General features: G+C 38.6%; 2 protein-coding genes across 4 annotated transcripts; one reads left to right on the top strand and one right to left on the bottom strand.

The window, feature by feature from the left end:
- Window positions 1-567: 567 nt before the first annotated feature.
- Window positions 568-7264, bottom strand: LOC122988734 (kynurenine--oxoglutarate transaminase 3-like). Of its 2 annotated transcripts, XM_044361300.1 has the most exons (15): window positions 7171-7264; window positions 6413-6454; window positions 6126-6216; window positions 5763-5824; window positions 4628-4772; window positions 4011-4160; window positions 3837-3923; window positions 3595-3717; window positions 3358-3478; window positions 2955-3031; window positions 2778-2867; window positions 2489-2675; window positions 1441-1511; window positions 1225-1311; window positions 568-1104 (listed from the first exon to the last, which is right to left on the bottom strand). In XM_044361300.1, exons 3-15 carry the CDS (start codon window positions 6213-6215, stop codon window positions 1048-1050), a joined length of 1347 nt encoding a protein of 448 aa, XP_044217235.1. In that variant the 5' UTR covers window position 6216; window positions 6413-6454; window positions 7171-7264; the 3' UTR covers window positions 568-1047. The 2 variants fall into 2 exon arrangements, with proteins under 2 accessions (XP_044217235.1, XP_044217236.1); XM_044361301.1 differs by lacking the exon at window positions 6413-6454 and having other exon boundaries at window positions 7171-7259.
- On the top strand, window positions 4106-23638 carry lrrc8c (leucine rich repeat containing 8 VRAC subunit C). Of its 2 annotated transcripts, XM_044361299.1 has the most exons (6): window positions 4106-4180; window positions 8158-8379; window positions 8539-8610; window positions 12348-12507; window positions 17386-17528; window positions 19866-23638. In XM_044361299.1, the coding sequence occupies exons 5-6, from the start codon at window positions 17391-17393 to the stop codon at window positions 22104-22106; spliced, it is 2379 nt and encodes a 792-aa protein (XP_044217234.1). In that variant the 5' UTR covers window positions 4106-4180; window positions 8158-8379; window positions 8539-8610; window positions 12348-12507; window positions 17386-17390; the 3' UTR covers window positions 22107-23638. The 2 variants fall into 2 exon arrangements, with proteins under 2 accessions (XP_044217234.1, XP_044217233.1); XM_044361298.1 differs by lacking the exon at window positions 4106-4180 and having other exon boundaries at window positions 7356-8379.
- Window positions 23639-24724: the final 1086 nt, after the last annotated feature.

The following is a 24724-nucleotide window of genomic DNA, read 5'->3' on the forward strand; positions in this document are numbered from 1 at the left end:
CACGTTTAATAGTCAATCAATCACAGATCTTTCACTATAGTTAATAATATTATAGTGAAGTTGGCACATTTCATAAACCTGATAGCATTTAATAAGTGCTTACCAGTCTCAATCATTGATCTGATTAGAAAAATCTTTTTATAAAGCCATTTTTAATCACGATTTATATCAAAATAATATTTAGCCATGTTGTCCAGCTGTATCAATACGCTATATTGTGCCATGAACACACCTACCAGTCTGTGGTGTGTGTATAAGCCAGTCTATGGAACAGGCCTATTTAAGGCGTTAGAATAACTGTGACAAACTGATTATACTAGAAACCTATATATGAGGTGTCAGCACAAATAAAGTGCCATGTTCAAATCATGACGTAATTTTACATATTTTGTTGATCACAGTCCTTTGTTGTGGTATTGGCATTAATAAAATAATCCACATGTATCAAACGGCAGTTAGTGAAAAATGAGAAGGAAGTATTGAGTTCAAAGTGCAAGCAGCAGCTACCATCTGCATTTATATTTAGATTTGGTAATCTGTATGTCTACATATCACAGAGGCTCAACACTATCTGGAATTGAAAACATTTTATTGAAAACTGAAATTAGAACAATTAAAGCAGAATGGTTCAAGTCAAAACAATTCCTTGATTACTTTCTGTATCTGTTGTGTCTCTAATGTTAACCCCTATGCAAATAATGAAAAATATTGAATCAAACAATAACGTATGAAAATAGGAATGAATACGGGATCGTTTACAGTATATCCACTGTGGGACAATGGATAAAAAAACTAATCTCACTAGTTATCTCACATCACACCTTTCATTAGTCAAAAGGATTCATTTCCGTCATGTTGACTTAAATATCATCTCCTTTAAAACAGGATACAGGTTAAAGTGTTGGCACATAATTTTACAACTATCTAGTTTGACTCTGTATTGCCAGTTTGTGCAGCATGTAACCGTCTACTCCTGTTTCCTCAGTATGATGAGAGAGCGGGTTCCTCTTTCCTGAAAATGACCTGAAGTCTTGACACCACATCCCATTAAATCTTATTCCAGTTTTTCAAGATGTTCTCTGCTGCATCGAGAGTACTATCTTGCTGTTAAGAGAAAGACAATACAAGGTTATGTTTTCCTCAAGAAAAAGAGAAGAACTGTATCTTTATTGGATGATTTTGTTGTATTTCTGCCTTGTAGCAATCAGACAGTTGTCTGTTTACCTTAATGAAGCAAAGGCGGATATACTTCTCAAACTGCTTCTTGGACTCATCTCCAACAAACGCTGTGACTGGTATGGCAGCCAGTTTCTATGTCAAATATATTATTATCAAGAACAGGAATAAAAAAGTAAAAACTGAATGGCTGCAATGTGAGTTCTTATGTTAGTATTAAAAATCGTACTGTAGGGACCAAAACTGAAGAACTCAATTAATTACCTTTTCTTTAATCATCCACTTTACAAACTTGTAGTCGTAGGCTTCATCAACCATATGTGACAGATCCTGATCTACAATGGACACAAAGCAATGGTGAATATTCATTTGTAGGGTGGGGTTTTGATAGCCAGTTCCACTGCTGATCCAGTTCCAAGATTGTAAATTTACAGGATTTATTAGGTTTCAAGTCTCAAATTTAATAAACAAGTTTTAATCAAATCACCTCTCCTATTTATTAACATAAAGCAATGAAAAAAAATAAATTAATTAATAGTAAGGGTATATTCAAATACACAGATATGTCTAATGGTAATCTCTCTTGAAACAGAGAAAATGTCTCTGAGTTTTGCCCTTTTAAATATTAAGTTATAATGTACATTAAAAGTTACTTAATTATAAGTCTGTTTCACAAAATTCTGTAAGGGATGGTCAGTCTACGACTTTGGTCAACACCGAAATATCTCATCAACTAATTGATGGATTGTAGTTTTCCACTGATGGAAGATGAATTCTGATGATTTTGGAGATCCTCTGACTTTTCCTCTGGTGACACCATGAGGTTCACATTTGTGGTTCTGGGTGAAATGTCCCAACAATTGTTGGATGGATTGCCATGAACTTTGGTTCAGATATCCATGGTCCAAGAAAATGATTACAAATATCTTTGGTGATCCCTGGCATTTCATCTAGTATCATCACCAGGTCAAAACTGTTATTTGTCCAATATTTTGATTAATGACCTCGGCTGTACCTTGTGTTTAGTGCTAATTATCAAATCTAAGCATGCTAAAATGCAAAGCTAATATGAAGAGCATGGTAAACATTATGGTGTTACCACTTAGCTCAGAGCACAACTGTACCTAAGTATAGCCTCACAGAGCCACTAGCATGGCCTTGCATATAATTTCTTGTACCAATAGTTCAATTCATTTCTATGAAGCATATAACAAACTGAAAAATAAACAAAGTTTAATCCAACACACGGTACCACTCTGTAGATGCCCGCATTACTTGCAAGCAACACCAGTTTAAAAGTGCAGTAACTCACTGAGAGCCGTGACATCCACGAGCATGAAGTAGCCCCCCTCCGGGATGATTGGAGACATACCAGCCTCCCTAAGGATGGCAGCCATGCGGTCCCTCTTCCCCTCAAGTTCTTCTGCCAGTGAGGAGAAGTAGCACTCGGGCTGACCCATCAGCTTGTAGTTCAGGAGCAAACCTTGTGCCACAGCCTCCTGACGACAAACAGACACGGACAAGTCTCAACAGTAAAAACTATTATTTTGGCTTTCTCTTATGGATTTCAAGGAGCATATGTAAAAGTTTTGCAGACTTGCCTGTAAAGGTGTTGGGCAGGTGTACAGAGTATTCTGCATGACGGTCTGAAGATGCTTTATCAAGTGCTCAGGTCCTACAGACCAGCCAAGCTGGGAAACACAACGTTCAATTACTAGATGTGCAAGAACTGATGGTTGACTGTTGGAAATAGTGTTTCAAATGCACAGATTCCTTACCTTCCATCCAGTAACACTAAATGTTTTTCCTGCACTGCTGATAGTAACTGTTCTATCCCACATGCCAGGCAGAGTGGCTACATTGAAAGAAAAAAAAACATTAAAAGCTCTGTGGAATTCAAAGTGTAGCTGAGACTGAGATCCAAGTGATTTTTGAAGGCCAGTAACAAGTTTCTTTAAGTTGTCAGAAAGATTCAATGTATTCTTTGCTCAGGTCAGGGTGGAAGTTCTTTTGAAAGCACTCCTCAATACATACTTAGATTCTTATTGAAACATACTGTACATACTAACTAAATACTTTGAATGCTATTCAGGGCATGGTTTTTTGTTTACAAAAGTCCTATAGTAGTCTAACCTTACCATACAAACAAGTATGTTGTTGACAAGTAAGTTCAAAACATACCAATTTTGATATGCTGGTGGCCCCTGTAGATGAGCCACTCATAAACCTCATCACTAAAGCACAGAGTGTCATGTTTAATACAAAGGTCAGCAATCATCTGCAGCTCATCTCTGGTGAAAACCTGCAGGGAGATGATCGAAGCTGTTAACAACACTTCCTAACTGGTGCATTCAACTGTATGGAAATGTAAGTTTGTTACATTTCTCAGTCAATATGAGTAATATATACTGTACATACCTTCCCAATAGGGTTGTTGGGGGTGTTGATAATGATGGCCTTTGTCTTAGAGTTGAATTTACTGGAAAGCTCATCTGGGTCAAGAAACCAGTCAGCACTTGTGATGTTCTTCTTTCCAGCTTTCTAAAAATATTGCAGAAGAAATCCACCATCTTCAAGCCAGTGTTTTAGATGTAGTAAATACTGTTTATACTGTTAAAGAACATATATGACAAACATCACTGGCTTTAGTTAAAACTTACAAGGCGTAACGGTATCAACACAGGCTTGGCCCCCGCCATTCGTACCATGGGCACATAGCAATCGAAGAAAGGTTCTATTATGATGACCTAAAGAGAATGAATATGGTTAATGTTGGAAGCACGTGTATGGGAAACACCTTAGTATGACCCAGCAAGTGAAAACAATGTCCATACCTCGTCTCCCTCTTCCACCAGTCCCTGCATGGTGCTGAATAAGGAACCATAACCGCCTACTGTGACCAAGATTTCTTTGAGGGGGTCAATCTGACGTCCATAGACCTTCCCATAAACCTGAGAAAGGGCCTTCACCAAAGATGGATGACCCTATTGTATCAACAAACGATGTAAGTTACAGTAAAATAAAGTACGTGGATTTCTAGCATAGCAAATATTTCAACAAGACAGAGACAGAAAGCACAATAGAGCTCAGTGGTTGGTGGACACAAGATAACAACAGTTCATATCTTCTGCATCACAAAATCAGACTGGGAGATCAGCCAATCACCAAATGATCAACTGCTATTTTGACTATTTAAATAACATTTCTTTAAATATTGTCCAAATCAGAGTTAAACACTTCATCTATTCAAAATGACAGCTTACTAGTTGCGGCACTAAAGATTGTATGTTTTATAGTGCAGTAAGCAAGCTCAGTACTTGCTTATGGAGGAGCAAAATGGTAGCACCTTAAAAGTCTTAATCTTCACTACCATAAAGCTGGGTGTCAGAATGAGTTTCCTTTTCACAGTAGTCGACCACAAGTGAGTGGTGCAACAGTCAATGAGTCTTACAAAGCCTCTGGTGTACTGGTTCATCCTGTCCACTGATGCAGCCTCCACTAGTGCCTCCTTGATGTAAGAAGGTGGAGGGATGTCTGGATAGCCTTGGCCCAGGTTAACAATGGATGGGTCAGCTGCCACTGAAGTAAACGCCACCCTGAATTAACAGTAAAAATAAACAGTCAGTAAACAGTCAGTAAACAGTCAAACAGCGGTCTGCAATGAGATTACTGTATGTATCTGACGAAAAGGGCATATTTTTAGCAAAAAGGCCAAAAAAGGTTATGGAAACACCTAATAATAAATAAGAAAAAAAAAAAAAATTGGTTTCCTCTTGTAATGCTTCATCTAAGCCTGTTACTTTGTTTATTATCTTTAACTGATAGCTATTCATTCCATTACAACCATGCACCAAAAAAGACTCCCTTGGAGCTATACTCATTATATCAAGACATTACATCCATCACACCACATCTCTCCTTGCTTATTAGTAATCCATTATAAAGGAAGAGGCATGATGGAATATATAGAATCAATATATATTCAAATATATCAATCATCTTGTGCAACTGTGCTACATAAATGGTGCAGTGGAGGTAGTGTGGAGAGGCGCTGATGGTGATAGTGGCTTATAAGAGCCCAATATAACTGTGCCACAGTCCATTGCTATTATGTTCTCTGTGCGCATTTACAGACTTTTCTCATTTTAAAAATGATTTTAACCATCAACACCCAAAATAAATCACAGCATGTATGAAAACGTGAAAGGATGAGTAACATTCTGGGGTCAGACACTGTGCTGCATTCAAAGTCATTCTCAGTCAACTGTTCTAAACTAAGGGTCTGTTATGTTATGATTTTGCAGAGTCCAATAAAGTTGCAATTTACAGATCACTGTGCAGTGTTTGTTAGGTTTAATAAAATCCAGGCAAACATACTATACTCCAGCACTAATAGTTGTGTTTCTGGAAAATTTAATGAATATTGTGATATTTTTGGCTTCAATAATCGTAGTGTGGAAATTTTGTACAGCACATCCCTAATCCAACATCAGAAATCACGTTCACATGATCAGACGATGGTGTAAAATGGTAGTCTGATCAGATGTCTGTGATCAAGAGGATGAATGTTTTATTCTTTCACTTACCAGACATTCTTGTCCAGTCCCTCAATTCTTTTCGCGTTTGTGTGCCGTGATGTCATGATATGCTGCAACACAAAACCAAGACACATTAGACCTAACTAAATGTCTTATTCATTGCTCAGCTATATTACGTTTATTGCTTTTTGCGATGCTACTTGTTTGTACAAAAAGCAGTGTGAAGTAAAATTATCATCAACCACTCAAGGCTGGTACTGGACATTAACACACCAGGACTTTGGTCAGTGGTTTTCTGGCTGTTGTGGCCATTTTGTAACAGTGCCTAATATATCAAAAGTCCTGTCCACCACTTTATCACAAAGCAAGCTAGTTAATAAGTCATTTCAAAGGTTTCTACAGTGGACATACCTGTGAAGTACAAAATGTTCTTCTGCAGTTTATGTTAGCTGAACGACATGCAAACCTTGAGCAAGTCAGGATCTGTCGCACTATGCTCATGCTGTGGAAAAAGTGAAGAAATGAAAAACAGAGTGAGAAAAGACAGCAGACTGACAGTTTAAAACTGATTAACAGGTGTACCTTGATCCAAAGACTTTATAAAGCATTACTAGTTAGTGAATCAGGCGATGTAACTACAAAAACAAGGCACTGCCTACTCATATCAGAATAATTATTCTGTAGATACACATTTGTACCTTTTTTAGTCAGTTGCATGTGGGATGAATTCCATATTGACTCTGGGAAACAAAACAGGACTGAAACTATTAGTAACTATTAATCGATCAGTCAAATAACAGAAAATGTAGGTAATTTATAAAGAACAAATGCCAAAAAAATTAGTTAGAATTAGAAGTAGAAAAGTCAAAAGAGGTACAGATGCACATGCAGGCCAGTAATCTCAGGTTTTAAAAGCAGTTCTGGCCTTTACTGCATTCAAATGTTGCTCATAAGTTAGAACAAAGCTGCGTTTCTTTACAGAGTGGGCTCTAGGGAGTAGTAATGGCACATTATTCACAGAATTTTTGGTATTCATGCCTCGTCAGTTTGATTAATCCTGCAAAATTACAGTACAGCAGATGGCGTCAGTGCGCTGGGTCCTGACCCTTACACAGGTACAGCCACATTTTACTACAAAACAATACCATTATCTGTTGCTGAAAGATTCAAAAATCAGGAAAACACTGTCGGAGTCACCCCCTGCTATTCGCCCTAAGCAGATACACGCAGGAAAATTGTGTTAGTAAACTATGTGCTATCGTTTGCCAAAATGCACACATCCTATCTAACGCTAACACCCTCTAGTTAGCTTTAGCCAACAGTAGCAAAAATAAACTGTGGCTACAAAACAGACAGGCTGTACTGTTAGCTGATTTTCTGCTACAACCTTCTTTAACAAAAACGCTCCATGTACTTGTCCAGAAGTTCAGCTATCAGGTCAGCAGTCACAACTTACTTGTCGGCACACGGCGGTCAGGAGGAGGAGTGTTGTTGTCGCTGCACGGTCTGAGTCGACCCTCGAAAGGCGTCATAAACTGCACACAGTGCTGCTGCCTTTAAAGCTGTCGGAAATTGGCAACGTTTAAATGTAGGCTACAGACAAGGGACATGAACAGAAGAAGCAAACAGGGCATGCATTTTCAGTGATAGATGTCAAAATACGACTGCAAGCGACTTTAATTCAGTGTTTCCCAGATGACTGGTTTGTATTGGCTTGTCTTATGTGTATTTCTTCTTTAGCATTTGCTTAAATATTTGTGTATGAAGATGATAATCAGTTTAAATCGTATATATGACGCACAACAAGGACCCATTCTGCTGCAGAACTGGGAAAGTCTTCGAGACTAGGCTTATATGTTGTTTCATCCTAGTACATTAAACAACACCGCAGTCACATGACGGAACGATGTGTGTTGCTTTCTACGTAGTAAGCGTGAAGGCAGCACTGTCCCGCACCGGATGGGCCATCTGTGCAGTGATGTCACGCATCTTCGACAAAGCTCTGTAGGTTTAGGAATTATGACTCAGATAAGTCACTTCCTTTGTTTTTTGTGTTTCTATCCAGCAAGGCCAGTTTCATTCTTACTCACTGTTACTATCACCGGAGGTCCACTGATACATTTATAATGTCAAAACCAGGCAAAGATCATATGCGCAGTGAAATGCCTTAGGTACCTGTCCGGGCTCAAATTACAATAAAGTCAGTTAAAACAAATTTATAAAAGAGCTATTAAAATTGAGAACAATCTATACACTAAATAAGTTGTAAAAGTAAAATAAAATGTAGACTATATACTATACACAGAATTGTGTGTTGCCTGTCGCAGTTTGTGCTGCTGTTCCGACAGATGCCAGGCATGTTTTGAAGGATGCTAAGGTAAAATACTGACCTGAATGATTGTGATATGTTTCCTATTTTTGTCACTTATGGTGGCACCAGCAGCTGCCAGACATACCAACACAGAGGTATCTGTTTGGCATCTGCCAGCGAGATGCCACGATTGCAAGATGCCAAACAGGTTTTGAAGGATGCCTTTCTAAACAAACCGACCTGAGTGAGTGACTGTGATAGGCCCATGAAATGCCAACAAAGTTGTTGCTGTGGCGGTGCTGTCGGACAACACCAGATATCTGTTTGGGAGGATATAGGCTACTGCTCTTAAAGGTATACTATGCAGGATTTTTCTAGAAAACAATGTATAGACTCATACAAAAGTAATCCCTGTCATTCATCACTTATGACCCACTAGAAGTGTGTGGCACTGTGTTTATCTACAAAGACTGACCCCTGCATGTATTTTCTTATTATTTTTGCTGTGTCCAGGACTCTTCTGGGCGTCAACTTTTGAGCAGTGGGTGTGTAGCCCCCAGCCAATAACAGCGTGCAGGGTGTGAGGTCAGTACATAGTGACCAGGTTACATTGCTGTGTTTTTATTTGATTCAGTGTTGGTCCTGCTTCTCCTTCTCTCTCCTCTGCTGTGTACAGAGTGCTGCTTTGTGCTGATCCTCTGCTGTGTCGGTTTGACCAACACACACACACACACACACATGCAGAGCAGTGAGTGGGTGTGTTAATTTGTGCTTTAGAATGTAACCACTGTGAAACATTCAGAAAATAACGTTTTATTACTCTGATTCACGGTTTTGTCCCTACCAGCACCACTCGCTCTCTTCATTCAGCACCTAGCACCACCTATTGGTTATTTTGTATAACACCACTATTATTTTACTCAATCTTGAAGTAAACCTATAGCACCGCCTATTGGTTATTGTAAATTCATACATTTAGAAATATACAAACACTTTTTGGCAATAGTAGGCTAAGGGCAAAAGAAAGCAACTAACATAATTGCACAATGTAGGGCCTTTTCAAAGCTTAAAAAGGATAGACTACTCCTGCTACACCTTTGTGACAATATCAACAAAAACTGAAACTGTATAAGTTTGGAAAAGTAGAATTTATGGCAGAGCTGTTGTATTGGATTGCATTAGATTAGTTGTTCCTAATAAAGCACTTGGTGAGTGTATAATAGTTACTGGTTACTTTTCAGATTGAGATTTTCTATTAAAAAAACAATAGGATGAGATTATTGAATACAATTCAATTCCTGAGATCAAACCAGTGGCTGCCAACCTTTTCAGCTTGTGACGCCTTATAAAAAGCAATGTTTATTTGTCACGTTTCAGATGTCTTTTTATAAAAGTTTTATTTTTAAAATGTCAATTATCAAAATAGTTGTGGTTAATTTTCTGTTGATCAGCAAATTGTTAATTGCAGCTTTAAATGTGTGTAACAGAATTAGTTTTTTTCTTCTGTCCTGTCCTCCCTAAACATCTCATGACCCCCAACATTTATCTTGTGACCCACAGGAGGGGCTTGACCCCCAGGTTGGGAACCACTGGACTAAACTACCTAAACTGTTTGTAAAGTAGTTAAAACAAGCTCCACTTCGACCTACTGCGGCAGTCCAAATCAACACTTATACACACTTATTTGCTTTCTCGTGATTTTCCAAATGAGTGCAATTCCAAAATTTGTTGAACTTGTTCATAATTCTGTGCTTATACTTGAGTAAGGTTTTGAATAAAGGACATTTTCTTGTAATGGAGTGTTTTTACACACTAAAAATCACTGAGTTACAATTTGACTCAGTTTGGGTAAAGTTTGTTTTGACCCAGTTTTATTGATGTGTTTTTTAATTTTACTGTTGGGTTATTTACCCAAACTAAAGCTTGTTATAATCTACTCTACTCTTTTTAAACTCACACGTATGTTATTGATTGTTAATAACTTGTGTATCTTTTGAATGTCATGTGCAAATTGTTTTCTACAATAAACAATACAGTTGTGAAAGTTTTTAGCTAAAGCTTGGGTCAAAATAACAGATTGTTACAGGGTTAAGTTGACCCAAAGTTGTATTGGTGCTATATAGAGCCAAACTGGGTAAAAGTTTTAACCCGTAGCTAACATTGAGGACACTGAGGTCATGTCGTCGGTATTTCTTCTGGGTCATTTAAATTTTCTTAAATATATATATATATTTCGTGAAATGTTAAAGTGATGAATTGCTAAAGTACTTAGTTGTATGGTGTGTTGTGAACAAAGGATGGCATCATCTTGCATGCGTAACTTGTTACGTTATGTGACATACATAGAACAAGTTGTGCACATACAGTATGGTCCTGTCATTCTATTCACTTTGTGGGCAGGGGCGCTGTAACCTGCATACATGCAACACTTAGCTACTACAAGATCACTACTACTACAACACCATATTGGCCTTACCAATATGGTGTTGGTAATATGGATGACGTAAATCCTCTTAGATCATTTAACAACAATATTGAATGTCAATAATAAGGAGGGGCACTCTGGTTATACAGCCTGCCTATCTAAGCAAGATTGGTCAGTGCCATGAATGATAGGCATGGCTACAGCCTGGTTACAGCCCTCCATAGACTGTATTCCACCTGACCTACACACTCAAAACAAGTAACTACACCACATGAACAGAAGCAGCAACTGAGCAAGATCTGAGCTCACAAACTATTAATCTATATGCTTTCAAAACATGACATGTCCAAACTTTTGCACACAGAATCGATTACAAGCTTTTTCTGGAGCTTTGAAGAAACAATTAGCCTACCTTGCTGCAGTCACGCTGTCTGTTATCATCTACTTCAAAAGTAGCCCTTGCTGGGCCTTGCGTGAGGTTCATGGTGATGAAGGATCGCATCAGTATGTCCACAATAAATATGTTCGCATGTATGAGAGAGAAGTCAGTCTCTTCTGTGTCACTGTGTTGCTAAAGATTTTATAATGACGAGATTTCCTAATTCCTTTTGTTTTCTAATGCTGTGCCTTCATGTATCAATAATGCGAACATTGATCAATAATGAGAAATACCTCTTAAATCAGACATATTAGGCTTATGTATCTTTTCAACAGTTTTATACAACTTCCTTGAATCTGTGGAACATGTTAGTAATTTTTGTTGCAAAGAAATTTTGTTTGTAGTTTGTAATTGTAATTTTCCAAGTCAAAAATTTCCCAGCACCTCTTTCTTTCCTTGTATTGATGTTGCAAGCATCAAATTTAAAATGAATTATTTCTGTCCCTGCCTGGCTACTCCACGCCCAAGAGGTAAGCAGTGTTCTTGGTTCCGAAAAGCTAAGCTAACTGATTAATCAATGCTAATTCATTGCTTGTGTCCCCACTGTGACATCACCAAGGGCAATGATTCTGAACAGCTTGTTTAGGCCCCGATAAGACCGAGCGCTTTTTAGCAGCCTGGTGCAGCTTTTGGTTATTGTTTTCAATAAGTGAAGTTATTTGCTCACTGCTTTTCCGCTCTATGCACCTCACATTTTTTGCTGAAGTGCCCTGAACGCCTCGAGTTGAAAAAACTTCAACTCAGAGCAGAAAAGCGCCCAATGTCATTGGCGTTTTTTCCCATTGTTCAATCGGATGATTTGAGAATTACTTCACAGCAAAATAACAGTTAGGCTAAGGACAGGTAATGGTGGTTGCTTAGCAACAATTTAAAAAAGATGCAGTAAGCTGCTCATTTTAAAATTGTAGGCTTCAATAAAAAAGGCAATATGGTGCATCTCATGTTTTGCAACCTTTAAAAAGCGCTCTGTCTGATTGGGGCCCTAGGCTTGTTAATCTGAGGACTTCAAACCCTGGTCAAACGCCAAGGACTACCGCATTTATATCATTTCCCCCAGTGCCTCAATAATATTTCAGCCTGACAGATCCATACAAAGACTAGATGAAATCCATTTCCTAAGTGATCATTGTTATTCTCAAAATGCATTAAAGTCGCCTTCAAAAATGTTCTCTGGGGGGGGCATGCCCCCCCCCCCCCCCCCCCCCCCCCCCCCCGCCCACCCCCACCGGTGGGGCTAGAACTCATGACCTCAGTGTTTTTAAAATCCTGGCTACGGCCCTGTTCACTATGTTGAAAAGGCAAATCCTAAATTATTAATTAAGCATAAATGAAAGATATTGTCGATGTTGTTTCTGTTAGTATTATTAGCCGGGTACAGCTGCAGTTTTGGCCTCCCCCTCAGCTGTCTCATAAACAACATAGATCACAACAATAAAGTCTGTGCTCGGGTTTCTTCAGAAGTCCACGCCCCGCTGGCGTACAGTACATGCCTGCATGGTCTGGCCGGAGATCCAGGAAGGTTGACGGTCAGAGAAGAAGGACCTCCGCACATCATGATCCGAAATCTCACCGCATGAAAACCGACTGATCTTCCAACTCCTGCTCTCATCTAAAGAAGGTAAATCACTGTTATGATCTTGACATTATAGAGAGCATATTGGTCCGGCGTATAGAGCACAATAGCGTAATATGCAGTCAGCGGAGCGTCTCAGCAACTATTTTACGCTGAGATCACCGTTAGTTTACCTTCTATATACACAGTCATCCGTGAATACGTGTATATTAATATATTAACACGTAGAGGAGCCTTAAAGTCGCCTTCAAAGCGTTCAACTCTCAGCCGTGGCATCCCTAAATTTACCCTCAATATTTAAAAGGGAGAACTGAAGCCTCTAACCAGATGACTTAATTGATGGTTTGTGCTGATCACAGGATGAATCACACCTCTTCTGACCGCATTAGCACTTTTTACTTGAGCTTCCGTTTTACAATAAAGTCTGCAAAAGTGTGCCTCATTAATAACATTTCTGCAATGCGGGTAGTTTTTTTTCTATATCCTTAACGAGACTTGACTTTCTGTGCGCCTGGGGCTGGGTGTGTTCCAAACATGTCTGTTTTTGGATATCTGGGATTCAGACAAATTTCCTGTCAGGAAGGGACAAGGATATGGCCCGGTCAGCTCAACTCAATGGCTGACTCATCCAGTGGAACACACAGGATTTTTCCAAGTGCTTAATACAAACTGTAGGCTTCAGATACTGGCTCAAAAGCCTCTTTAAACCACTTTTCTCTGTTTTATTTATTTTATTTTTTACATTAATGCATCCTATTATTATATTTTTTAAAGGGTTGTGTTATTCAGACTGTTATTTCTCACCTCCTACTAGCCCGGCAAATAGTTTTAAGATATCTGTGTCTGAAATCTCTACCCTCAAGTTAATACAGTGTTTGTGTTACAGCATTGAAAAATTAGTTCTAAAGAATTCAATAGCAACATCTCTTTCCATAATTAATAACCCTGTAACGCTGGACAATCCACAGAACACCAGTGGTGGAAGAAGTATTCAGATCATTTATCTGCACTGAAAATGTTATTTAGTTCAGATATATCATCTAAGTGTACTTAAAGTATAAGAAGTAAAAGTACACATAGCGCTGAATAGCATTGTATTGTTGGATTATTATTACTGATGATGGCTGCTACGAATGATGATTTTCATTATTGATGAATCTTCTGATTATTTTCTCAATTAAACATTTAGTCTGTAGAATGTCAGAAAATAGTGAAAATTGTCTATCAGTTTTCTGGAGTCCAAGATGATGTCTTCAAAATCTTGTTTTGTCCAACCAGCTGTCATTTGGAGAACCAGTGAATGTCTGGTGTTTTTGCTTGAAAAGTGACTTAAACAATTGATCAATTATCAAAATAGCTGCATGAATTGTCTTTAGATCAATTAATTGATTAGTTGACTATTCATTTTACCTCCATGCATTACCACATAAGCAGCATTTTAATGAGGATGGTGCTACATGAAAAGCTGGTTGAAGGTAGCATTGGGTAGTCTCAACTACAGATTTTACAAGCCAGAGCTTCCCAACCCCTGGCCTGCAGACTGGTACTGGGCCTTGGGAAATTTGGCAAAGGGCCATGAGCAAATATGTGATTTGATATATATGATTAAAAAAAATAGAAAAATTATTACATAACTTTATAGGATATTCTTACAGGTAATAACACCCCCAACAACAATATACAGATTTTGATCAGATCACAAGGTAACCAGTCATCACCACCTTTCAGCATTGAGCAGTACATGAACTCTGTGTGAGGACACTACCTGAGTGTTGCTGAGAGGTCACGAAATTGTCGACAAAAACAACAACAGTGCAAAAATAGTTGGAAACCTCTGTTATAAAATGATGACATGTTTCAATCTTAATCTGTAAAGGAACTATAGCTGCCAGATAAATGTAGGGGAATAAGAAGTACAACATTACACTCTGCAATGTAGTGGAATAGAAGTATAAAGTAGTACAAAAAGTTGGAATACTCAAGTCAAGAACAAAATACCTCAAAATTGTACCTTACTTTACACCACAGCAGAACTCACGGTCATGGTTCCAGTGTAAATTGTCCACAGCTACAGATTATCCAGAGTAATAGGGATGTCATTTCTAAAGACAGATGTTTCTGTTGAAATTTTTTAAAATTTACAAAACATTTTTCACAGCAAAATTCCACTGAGAAAGATATCTCAAAACCTCAGCAATCTACATGACTAGTGACAACTGGAGCTAAGTGAGAAAAATGTTGTTTTGTACTTTGTCCGAACCGACCCTTTAAAGTCAACCATCAGTAGACAGTTCAATGTAAACAGTTTCTCTCCGTCCTTCCTGTTGTTATGACACTGGTATGGAAGAATTGTGCAAAAAACGTAATTGAACTATCAAAAATAGGATCTCCTTAAAAATCCCTCGGCTTTTAGTAGCCTATTCAACAATATCTACAGTTAAATTCATGAATAATGAACTCACGTTTGAGTGTAGAGGAATTCAGCTATTGACAACTGTGGAACTGCACATGATAAAACACTGTATATTATGGTCTGGCACCTTTTAGATTATTCATTATACCAGCTTACACTTTTAGACACACAGCATGTGTTAGCATGTGGAGAGTTTCGAGATGTTTTACCATGCTGCTATGTTGTCTTTTTTACTTTTCTGTAATTTTCATTTTTTCCACTAACATGTTAACAACATAGGTTTATTTAGACATGGTAAATTATTTCCACACTGAGATGTTTCACTACAAAAATCACCAGTGCTTATACAGAATGTTCAGTGAGTAGATTTTTTTCAGTTTGAATGACGCTGCAGCCTACTGCCTGACAGATACTGGAAACATTATACATGCCGCTGTAGTAAGCACTTTACAGAAGGTGACCACAGCAAGAGGGAGTAGAAAGCAACATCAGGAATCTTACTGCTGTTAACAAAGTCAAAGGTTTGTTACAGTCTCTCTGAAGAGATTAATAGCTGGAAGATCTGGTTTGATTTAATTTTGTCAGTCAGCGTGCTTCATTAATAACAAGGTGTGAAGCTTCTTTACACATAAGTGGACTTCTTGGACTATGACGTTAATGTCTAAACAACTGTCACAAGCTCTACCAAATGAGCAATTCATTTAGCCTTTTGCAGGCACTGGCTTTTAAATAATTACATTTGTAAGGTGCATTTGTATAATGTTGGAGCTCCAGTAAAGAGGAGCGGTGCACTTTGTAGAGACATGGAGATTCTGTATTTTCTCTTCAGGGTTCACAGCTCACATGTTTACATGGTGATGTTTAGCAGGTAGCCTATAGTATAATCTTTATAATGTTTAGCATGTTGGGAATGTCTTTTGTTTTGCAGGTATTAGGTCATAAACCAAAGTACTGGACAAATTCAAATTTTGATAATGATAATGGTGCTAGATGAAAAGTTGAGGGATCACCAATGTTATTACAATTCATCCTGAGGGGGACATGAATGTGTGTACCAAAGTCATGGCAATCCATCCAATAGTTGTTGAGCTAGAGGAACAGTCAGGTTAACCAAAGTCATTAGAATACATAACAAGAGGAACTTCACTGATTTTACAGGTTTTGGGCTGTAATAATAAAAGTTGTATAAAGCCTTTCTTGGCTCCAGACGGAGCCGCGTGAACCTGATAAAGTGCCTCAAGTGATGTCACTTGACTCAGCGTCAGTTGGGGCGGAAGACTACAAGTTTGAAATTAGAGAAATAAAATGGAATAAAAATCTGGGTGTTTGGAGATAGACAGAAGTGAGGTTACTAGACCTTTGTAACCTACTCCTCTTCTCTTGAAGCTAGTGGCTGGAGGCTGCATTAGCCACTACTAGCATAACAGACTTGAATCTCTGACTGAGCTATTGGCGGTTGAATTGCATTGTAGGTAATGTAGGTGCCAGGTTTGACGAGGAAGAGGAATGCATGGAATAAAAAAGATATCTCTGTTTCTGCTGCATTGATTTTTATCTGTTTTTTTTTTTTTAAAACTGTCCGTCATGAGTCTGACACGATGGAGACCTAAGAGTGACCCTAGACACCCTGCAAAGGAAGCTCCTTTTGGATAATTGTATCTGCAATCTCGACCTTTCAGAAAGGGAATGGTGATTTGGTGCTTTGTCTTGTAGTCTAAGGGTACTGTAGGCTAAGTGTAAAAGATGCATGTACTGTATGTCCATATTTATACTTATGATGTATGAGCTCAGGTATGAGATAAACTGGGAATCTAACTGTTACTGTAAGTGTTTTGATGTACGTAGGTTTGGTTTATAGAAATCTTTTAGACATATTATCACTTTGAAGATGATGTGGCGAACATGTTAGCAAATGGTTTCTTATATACACAATGAGCACACATAAAGTAACATTAGCATTCATTAGTCATGTCTCTGGCCAATAGTCACTCTCCTTTTAGCTCTGTTTTGGCCTTCATCAACTTCCGAGGCAAATATCTGGCACTAGCTGCTTAATGCTCCAATATGTTCACCGGCTAGTTGCTAACTTTGTCTGTCATTTGGTTCTGGGCAGTGGGTGTATGGGTGAGTGGGTTTATCAGAGCTTTTTCACTATAAACAGCTGCCTGCTGCTGGTGGAAATGACGCTATTTAGAGCAGGGAGAAAGGTTATGTGAGCTATAAACCAAAACAATGAGCTGAAACACGCTCCTTAGAGCTGAGGGAAACTACAGAGTTGGATGATATTTTTATGTGGGTCTGTCTGTATGAGTGACACCTTTCACATTACACACAAACGTTTGACCCAGTGTTCATATAAAAATATCAATTAGTGCAGCTTTAAGGCACTAGAATATAATAGATTTGACACTAGAATAGATTGCATTAAATACAAATGTCATGATTTCATCCCTCAATGGCTAAATAATTCCGCTAAACATGTGGCCTAATTTTCCATTTTGTTGTAACAGGCATCATGATTCCTGTGATGGAATTCCGGCAGTTCTCTGAGCAGCAGCCAGCGTTCAGAGTCCTGAAGCCGTGGTGGGATGTGTTCACCGACTATCTGTCTGTTATCATGCTCATGATTGGTGTCTTTGGATGCACTCTTCAGGTCAGTAACACTGCTCTGTTCATAATGTTTTGTAATGGTTTACAATGTTTCTGTGTCCACTCTTCAGCGTCTCTTTGAGAAATAAGGAGAACTGTAACGCATGCTAATGTAACATGAGTTTGAACTGCAACATGTTTATGAGATAAAATCAGCTGCTCTACTATTTTTTCATCAAGTCTAGAGTAATTTAATTCACTTGAGGAAGCCCATACGCTCACTGATGGAACATTACTGCCCTGCCTACCATTGGCCGCAGCCCAGAACCACTAATTCCCTGCTTTTACAGCCTGGACTGTGTGCAGCAAAGGAAGCATTCAGCCCATCAGGAGTTTACCAGTGGAAACATTTACCCACCCAGCCCCTTTTAGTAAACATAAGATTCCAAACTCCAGTGGCCTGACACTTGACTTCTTTCTCCGTGTGGACCAGGGTTTTTGGCTGCTCTACAGCTCTGTAGTGTAAATTCAGGATATTATACCAAAACATTTCGAGAAACCTATTAACAGGATATTTTATCTGGGTGGGACCAAAGCCATTGTTTCCTACCCACAGAATAACATTGTTTGACATGGATCTTATAAGTAAATTCAATGGACAATTAATTATGTAGCCAAGTTTACATAATACGTCAGAGCACTATCAACATGCCATTCTGTGGAATTACTTCATGGCCTGACACAATAATCCCTGCATTTAGAGTAAGAGGGAGAAATTCAGAGAGACATAGTTTGTAAAACTCTGCAGATCAGCTCTTCAGAGGCCTCAGCAGACCTGACTTTGCATTTTAATCTGTGATCTGCTGCAGCATAACTGCATTGCCCTTACTATAGTTTAATGTCATTTGCCTTTGCTTCATTTTGTACTCACTGTTCATCAATGTATTTTGCTTTATATTGTCATATCACAGTATAATGTCCTGAGTATCAGGCAGCTAAACAGAGTGCATGAATTGTTTCTCCTTCAGGCCTGCCACCATTGAGTTAAAGTGCCCATTTCCTGTTATTTGCCTTGTACTGTGAGGCAGCTGTTTTTAGCTGTTAACATTACAAAATAAACAGGCAATTGTTGTTTACTGATGACAACATATTCAGTATGTTTACAGTATATGCACTCAGAGTAATCAGGTTATGCAGATAATCACAGAATGTTGTTACATTCACTGTACAGTAATAAATTGGTTATTATACATGCAGCTGGTCAATAAACAGATTGCTCTCCTGCCCCTGAACCTATTTTGAAAGCATGGCTTACTAATTTTACCTGTTGCAATATGCGGCTTCCTGATTTTTTTTTATTTTGCGTGTGTGTGTGTTTGTATGTATTGTAGGACTGATGATGCAGTCAGAGAAGGACAGAGCTCTTACAGAGCAGCATATAGTCAAATGTTCAGTGGGGGAAAATGGATTTAGACTTCTAGAGGCTACTTTGTGTTAGTTTCGGTTTTAGTTTGACCTTTAATGGAACTATTTTAATGATCCAGGAAGTCCAGTTTGAGTAGTAGATCCATGAGTTTGAAGAATTATCAGATGCCAAAACACTGGACAGCGTTTAATAACATGAAGAAGGATTTCACTTCTCTGGAAAGTTATCATGTGGGTGGCTATGGCTCAAAGGTAGAGCGAGTCATCCACTAATCTGAAGATCGGTGGTTTGATCCCCAGCTCCTCTAGTCTGCATGTCAAAGTGTCTTTGGACAAGATACTGAACCCCAAATTGCTCCTGAAGGCTGTGCCATCGGTGTGTGAGTGTGTGTATAAATGATTAGGAACTCCTCCTGATGAGCAGGTTGGGACCTTGCATGGCAACCTCTGCCATCAATGTATGAATGTGTGTGCGAATGGGTGAATGTGGCATGTAGTGTAAAAGCACTTTGAGTGGTCAGAAGACTAGGAAGGTGATATATAAATGCAGACCATTTACCATTCATCTATCAATTGTGAGGTTAACAGTAGAAATACAACGTTCATGTTACAAAGTGATCTACCAGGAATGCACATTTTGGATATATTTGATTGGCCAACACAGCGTTTTGCTGGTTAAGGCGCACTGCGTTCTGGCAAAAGTTGAGCCAGGCTCAACCTTTGCACTGGCACCACTGCTGCATCGTTAGAGTGGTTTCATTGAATGATGCGCCGGCTTCAAGCAGAGTTATTGTCGGACTAAACGTGGCCTAATCCCTTGTTGTTTTCATGACATTTACAAATCAGTTTACTGGAGAAACCTGACTGTATCCCAGTAACTCAAGTGCATATAAACACTGATTGTTGTCTCTGAATGTCTGAACATCTCTTTTAAGTAATTATGCTAATCTCTCTCTTTTTTCACATTTTGTTTTAGGTAATGCAAGACAAAATCATATGCCTTCCTCAGAGAACATCAGTGAACACAAGTGAAGTGGAAGCGACGTCATTGTTACACCTACCACCCAATACTTCAGCCGTACCAAGAGAAATGAAGGGCCTGAAAACCAACCTGGATCTTCAACAGTACAGTTTCATAAATCAGATGTGTTATGAGATGGCTCTGCATTGGTATGCCAAGTACTTTCCTTATTTGGTTCTTATACACACTCTAGTTTTCATGGTGTGTAGCAACTTCTGGTTCAAATTTCCTGGCTCGAGCTCTAAAATAGAGCATTTTATCTCCATGCTTGGCAAGTGCTTTGACTCTCCGTGGACCACACGAGCTTTATCAGAGGTTTCTGGGGAAAATCCTGAAGAAAAAGACCATAAAAAGAGTGGCACTTCTAGATCCAACATTGCTGTGTCTCCTGGGGAAGGCAGTTTGGAAAAGACACAGTCCCTCCGGTCTATTCCGGAAAAGATTGTAGTTGACAAGCCATCAGCAAGTGCTCTTGATAAAAAAGAGGGGGAACAAGCTAAAGCTCTTTTTGAAAAAGTAAAGAAGTTCCGTTTGCATGTTGAGGAGGGAGACATCCTCTATATCATGTATGTTCGCCAGACAGTTTTCAAGGTGTTTAAATTCCTCTTGATCATTGGGTATAATAGTGCTCTAGTGAATCAAGTGAGGAATAGAGTACTTTGTGAAGTTGAGATACAGAACATGACAGGCTATAAAGACTTTCAATGTAATCACACCATGGCTCATCTGTTTTCCAAGCTTTCTTACTGTTACCTGTGTTTAGTTGCTGTCTATGGATTTACGAGCCTTTATACCTCCTACTGGCTGTTTTACCGTTCACTGAAAGAATACTCCTTTGAGTATGTGCGGCAAGAAACAGGCATCAATGACATCCCGGACGTCAAGAATGACTTTGCTTTCATGCTACACATGATTGATCAGTATGACCCACTGTATTCAAAAAGATTTGCAGTTTTTCTATCCGAGGTCAGTGAAAACAAACTGAAACAGCTCAACCTAAACCACGATTGGACTGCAGACAAATTGCGTCAGCGACTCCAGACTAATGCCAACAACAGACTTGAACTTCAGCTGTTCATGCTCCCTGGGTTACCGGACACTGTCTTTGAGTTGACAGAGCTCCAGTCGCTCAAGCTCGAAATCATCAACAATGTCACCATCCCTGCCTCAATCTCTCAGCTGGAAGACCTTCAGGAGCTGTCTCTTTACCAATGCTCTTTAAAGTTGCACACAACAGCTACCTCCTTCCTCAAAGAGAACCTTAAAGTGCTTCGCGTGAAGTTTGATGATAGCAGAGAATTTCCGAACTGGATGTACGGCCTGCGAAACTTAGAGGAGCTCTGTCTCACCGGATCACTATGCCCTGATGCCTCCAAGAATATAGTTCTTGAGTCATTGCGGGAGATGAAGTGTTTGAAAACTCTCTCCCTCAAGAGTAATTTGACCAAGATACCACAGTCTATAGTGGATGTTTCCAGCCATCTGCAGCGGCTGTACTTACACAATGATGGCACTAAGCTAGTAATGCTCAACAACCTGAAAAAGATGACCAATCTGACAGAGCTGGAGCTAGTACGCTGTGATCTGGAACGTATTCCACATGCAATCTTCAGCCTCACGAACCTGCAGGAGCTTGACCTGAAAGAAAACAACCTTCGCTCTATAGAGGAGATAATCAGCTTCCAGCATCTTCGAAAACTTACTTGCCTTAAACTTTGGTACAATGGCGTCATGTATATCCCAGAGCATATCAAAAAGCTCGGCAGCCTAGAGCGCCTCTACTTCAGCCACAACAAGATCGAGATATTGCCTTCGCACCTGTTCTTGTGCAACAAGCTGCGCTACCTGGACATGTCCAACAATGACATCCGATTCATCCCTCCAGAAATTGGAGTTCTTCAGAGTTTACAATATTTCTCTGTCACCTGTAACAAAATTGAAAATCTGCCCGATGAGCTCTTCTTTTGCAAGAAGCTCAAAACACTAAAGCTTGGCAAGAATTCGCTGTCCATCTTGTCACCAAAGATTTCCTACCTAGTTCATCTGACACACTTGGAGCTCAAAGGCAACCACTTTGAGGTCCTGCCACAAGAGCTTGGTTGCTGTCGTGCTTTGAAGCGCAGTGGCCTTTCAGTGGAAGACACATTGTTTGAAACTCTGCCTTCAGATGTCAGGGACCAAATGAAGGCTGAGTGAGATGCCTTATTGTAGCCACAGTGCCTGCTGTTTATTCTGTCTACCCATTCAGAGCATTTATTTTGTATTAACTCATAATCACATGTATGTATTACTGATAAGAAAATTTTTGTTCAGAATTATTATTTTTTTAAAGTTTTCCTTTCGGAGGGAAAAATTACTTTTCATATACTGTCACATAGAGTGTGACTGCACGTAATGACAGGGGTGATGTTCTGTTGTTATTAACTTATGTCATATTATTTGACCACAATACATTCTTAAAGGAATAGTTCAACATTTTGGGAAATGCACTTATCTGCTCTCTTATCAAGAGTTAGCTGAGAAGATTAATATCAATCACATATCTGACAGTTATGTTTGAAGCTAGAGCCAACAGATGATTAGCATAGCATAGCTTAGCTTAGCTTAGCTTGGCAAAAAGACTGGAAGCAGGGGAAAAAGCTAGCTTGGCTCTCTCCAAAAGCAAAAGAAATCCATTTTCCATCACCACTGAAGCTCACTAATTATAGCCCCCTGTGGAGTTTTCTTGTAAACAAACAAAAGTTATGTTCACATTGAGTGTTACTCATCAAAATACACTGTTTGTATCCTTGATGTGTAACTAAAGTGTTGAATGCAACCTCATCAAACATTTGCAAAGTCTATTTTTAAAAGTAATTTAAATCCTGCATTGTTTACATCCATGTTTACTAGCTTGCAGTCTTCTTCTTCCCTGCCTTTGTTGGCACATTGCTGTGTTTTGTTACACATTACAGCCACCTGTGGATCAGTGGAATAGTGTCAAACCACTGTCAGGAACATGTATTAAGTCACTCACACACATGCATAAGACAAACAAAATGGGAACCACTCATAAAAAAAACTTGCTCCACCGCTAATCACAATTCAGGAACTCCCCCGGGTACCTTTAACATCTTGTATCTTGTTTATTTAATCCATAAAAAAACTAAATATAAAAACACCAAGTTGCTATTTTACTGGGAGTTGCATCCTTGATTTCTTGGCCAGGTACAGTCACTTCCTTGGGGCTTTTAATTAGGGAGCTTTAGAGGTGGTTGTGGATTTTTTTAAGCTTTGGACAGAGCCAGGCAAGCTGTTTCCCTCTGCTTCTAGTCTTTATGCTAAGCTAAGCTAACTGTCTCCTAGCCATAGCTTCATTTTTAGTATACAGGCATGACAGTGGTATTGATCTTCTCATCTACCTCTTGGTAAGAAAGCAAATAAGCATATTTTCCCAGAATGTGAAATATTTCTTTTAAGCATATTTCCTGTCACTGCTACATAGACTGACCTTCATCTCTTGACCTAACTTAAATCTCAGCCAGTAGCCCAATGCTCTATATGTATTTTATGTTGCCCTGATAAAATATTTTATTTTGTACAAGAGACTGTTAGTTCTCATGACCGCAGCAGAGGAAATACAAAAAAACGGATATAGCTTACATAAGTACATGTAATACCTTGATTAAAAAAATGTGTATTATAGAAAGACTCATTTTAAAGTGCATTAAACATAAAGGATTGTGTCATACTGGTCTGGTTTTTCGGCTCTTGGCATACAAAAGAAGTCTGCAGCATATGTCAAAAGATGTATTTGTATTAACAGTATTTTTATGTTTTTGACTAATAAAAATGGATTTATTTGTAAATGTCATTTCTTAGATTGGATTTCTCAGTACAAAGTCCTAACAGTACAAAAATCTACCACTGTAAAGACAAAAAGATTGAAAGAGTTGGACAAAGACTGGTTTTAGCCTTTTGTCATTGTTTGTTTGATTGGCCTAGTTATGCAGTGTAGTGAAAGCAAAAGTGCTGAACTGACACAACCTTTGCTTAAAAAAAAGCTAATTCTATCTGTTGTATCATTTGATATCTGAAAGGCACTCTGTCCTATTCTCAACTGTGTTGTGGGATAAGACATTACCTGCTGGCTGGTGAGGATTAATATGCTAAAGAAGATTAGTCTATTATTATGTGTACATGAGGCACAGATGAAAAACTAAAGTGGGTTTGAAGTGTCTATGACAAAAGTTTTGAAAGTTACTAAGTGAAGAAGAGCTATTTTGGTACACCACATCATTTCCCCCTGAAATTTAAGAGATTGTGCCTGCAACGCAATCCTACATTAAATGAAGAATTTCAATATTTATTCACCAAACACATTAGTACAAGGAATTTGTTTTCAGTACAATATAATTGAAATTTAGAAATAAAAATAGAATTAGGTAACTTAGATAAAAATGAAAGATGAGAGAAATGTGTTATAGAACAATGCAAGCACATATGAACATGTGTTCATATACAATGTATATACAGCGTAATTTACAGGAGAAAATTCTGCTTAATATGTTTAATCTATTAAATTATTTATTGTTACAGGCAAAAAAGACAATGTACAGAGATCAACACCACTGTAAATGTACCACCTGTTGTTCCTAGGGTTGGAATGGATGTAGTGTGTATAGATACCAATAATTAAAAAAAAAAAAAGATTGTTTGAAGTAAGCTATTTATTAACATGTGTTTTACCTAAAAATTTACCATTGTGCAAGGAATGAAATGGGACACAGATTCAAATAAAGTTAGTTCATTAGTGCCCATAATGACAAAATATG

This window comes from Thunnus albacares, chromosome 9, assembly GCF_914725855.1.
Source record: "Thunnus albacares chromosome 9, fThuAlb1.1, whole genome shotgun sequence".
Lineage (NCBI taxonomy): Eukaryota > Metazoa > Chordata > Actinopteri > Scombriformes > Scombridae > Thunnus > Thunnus albacares.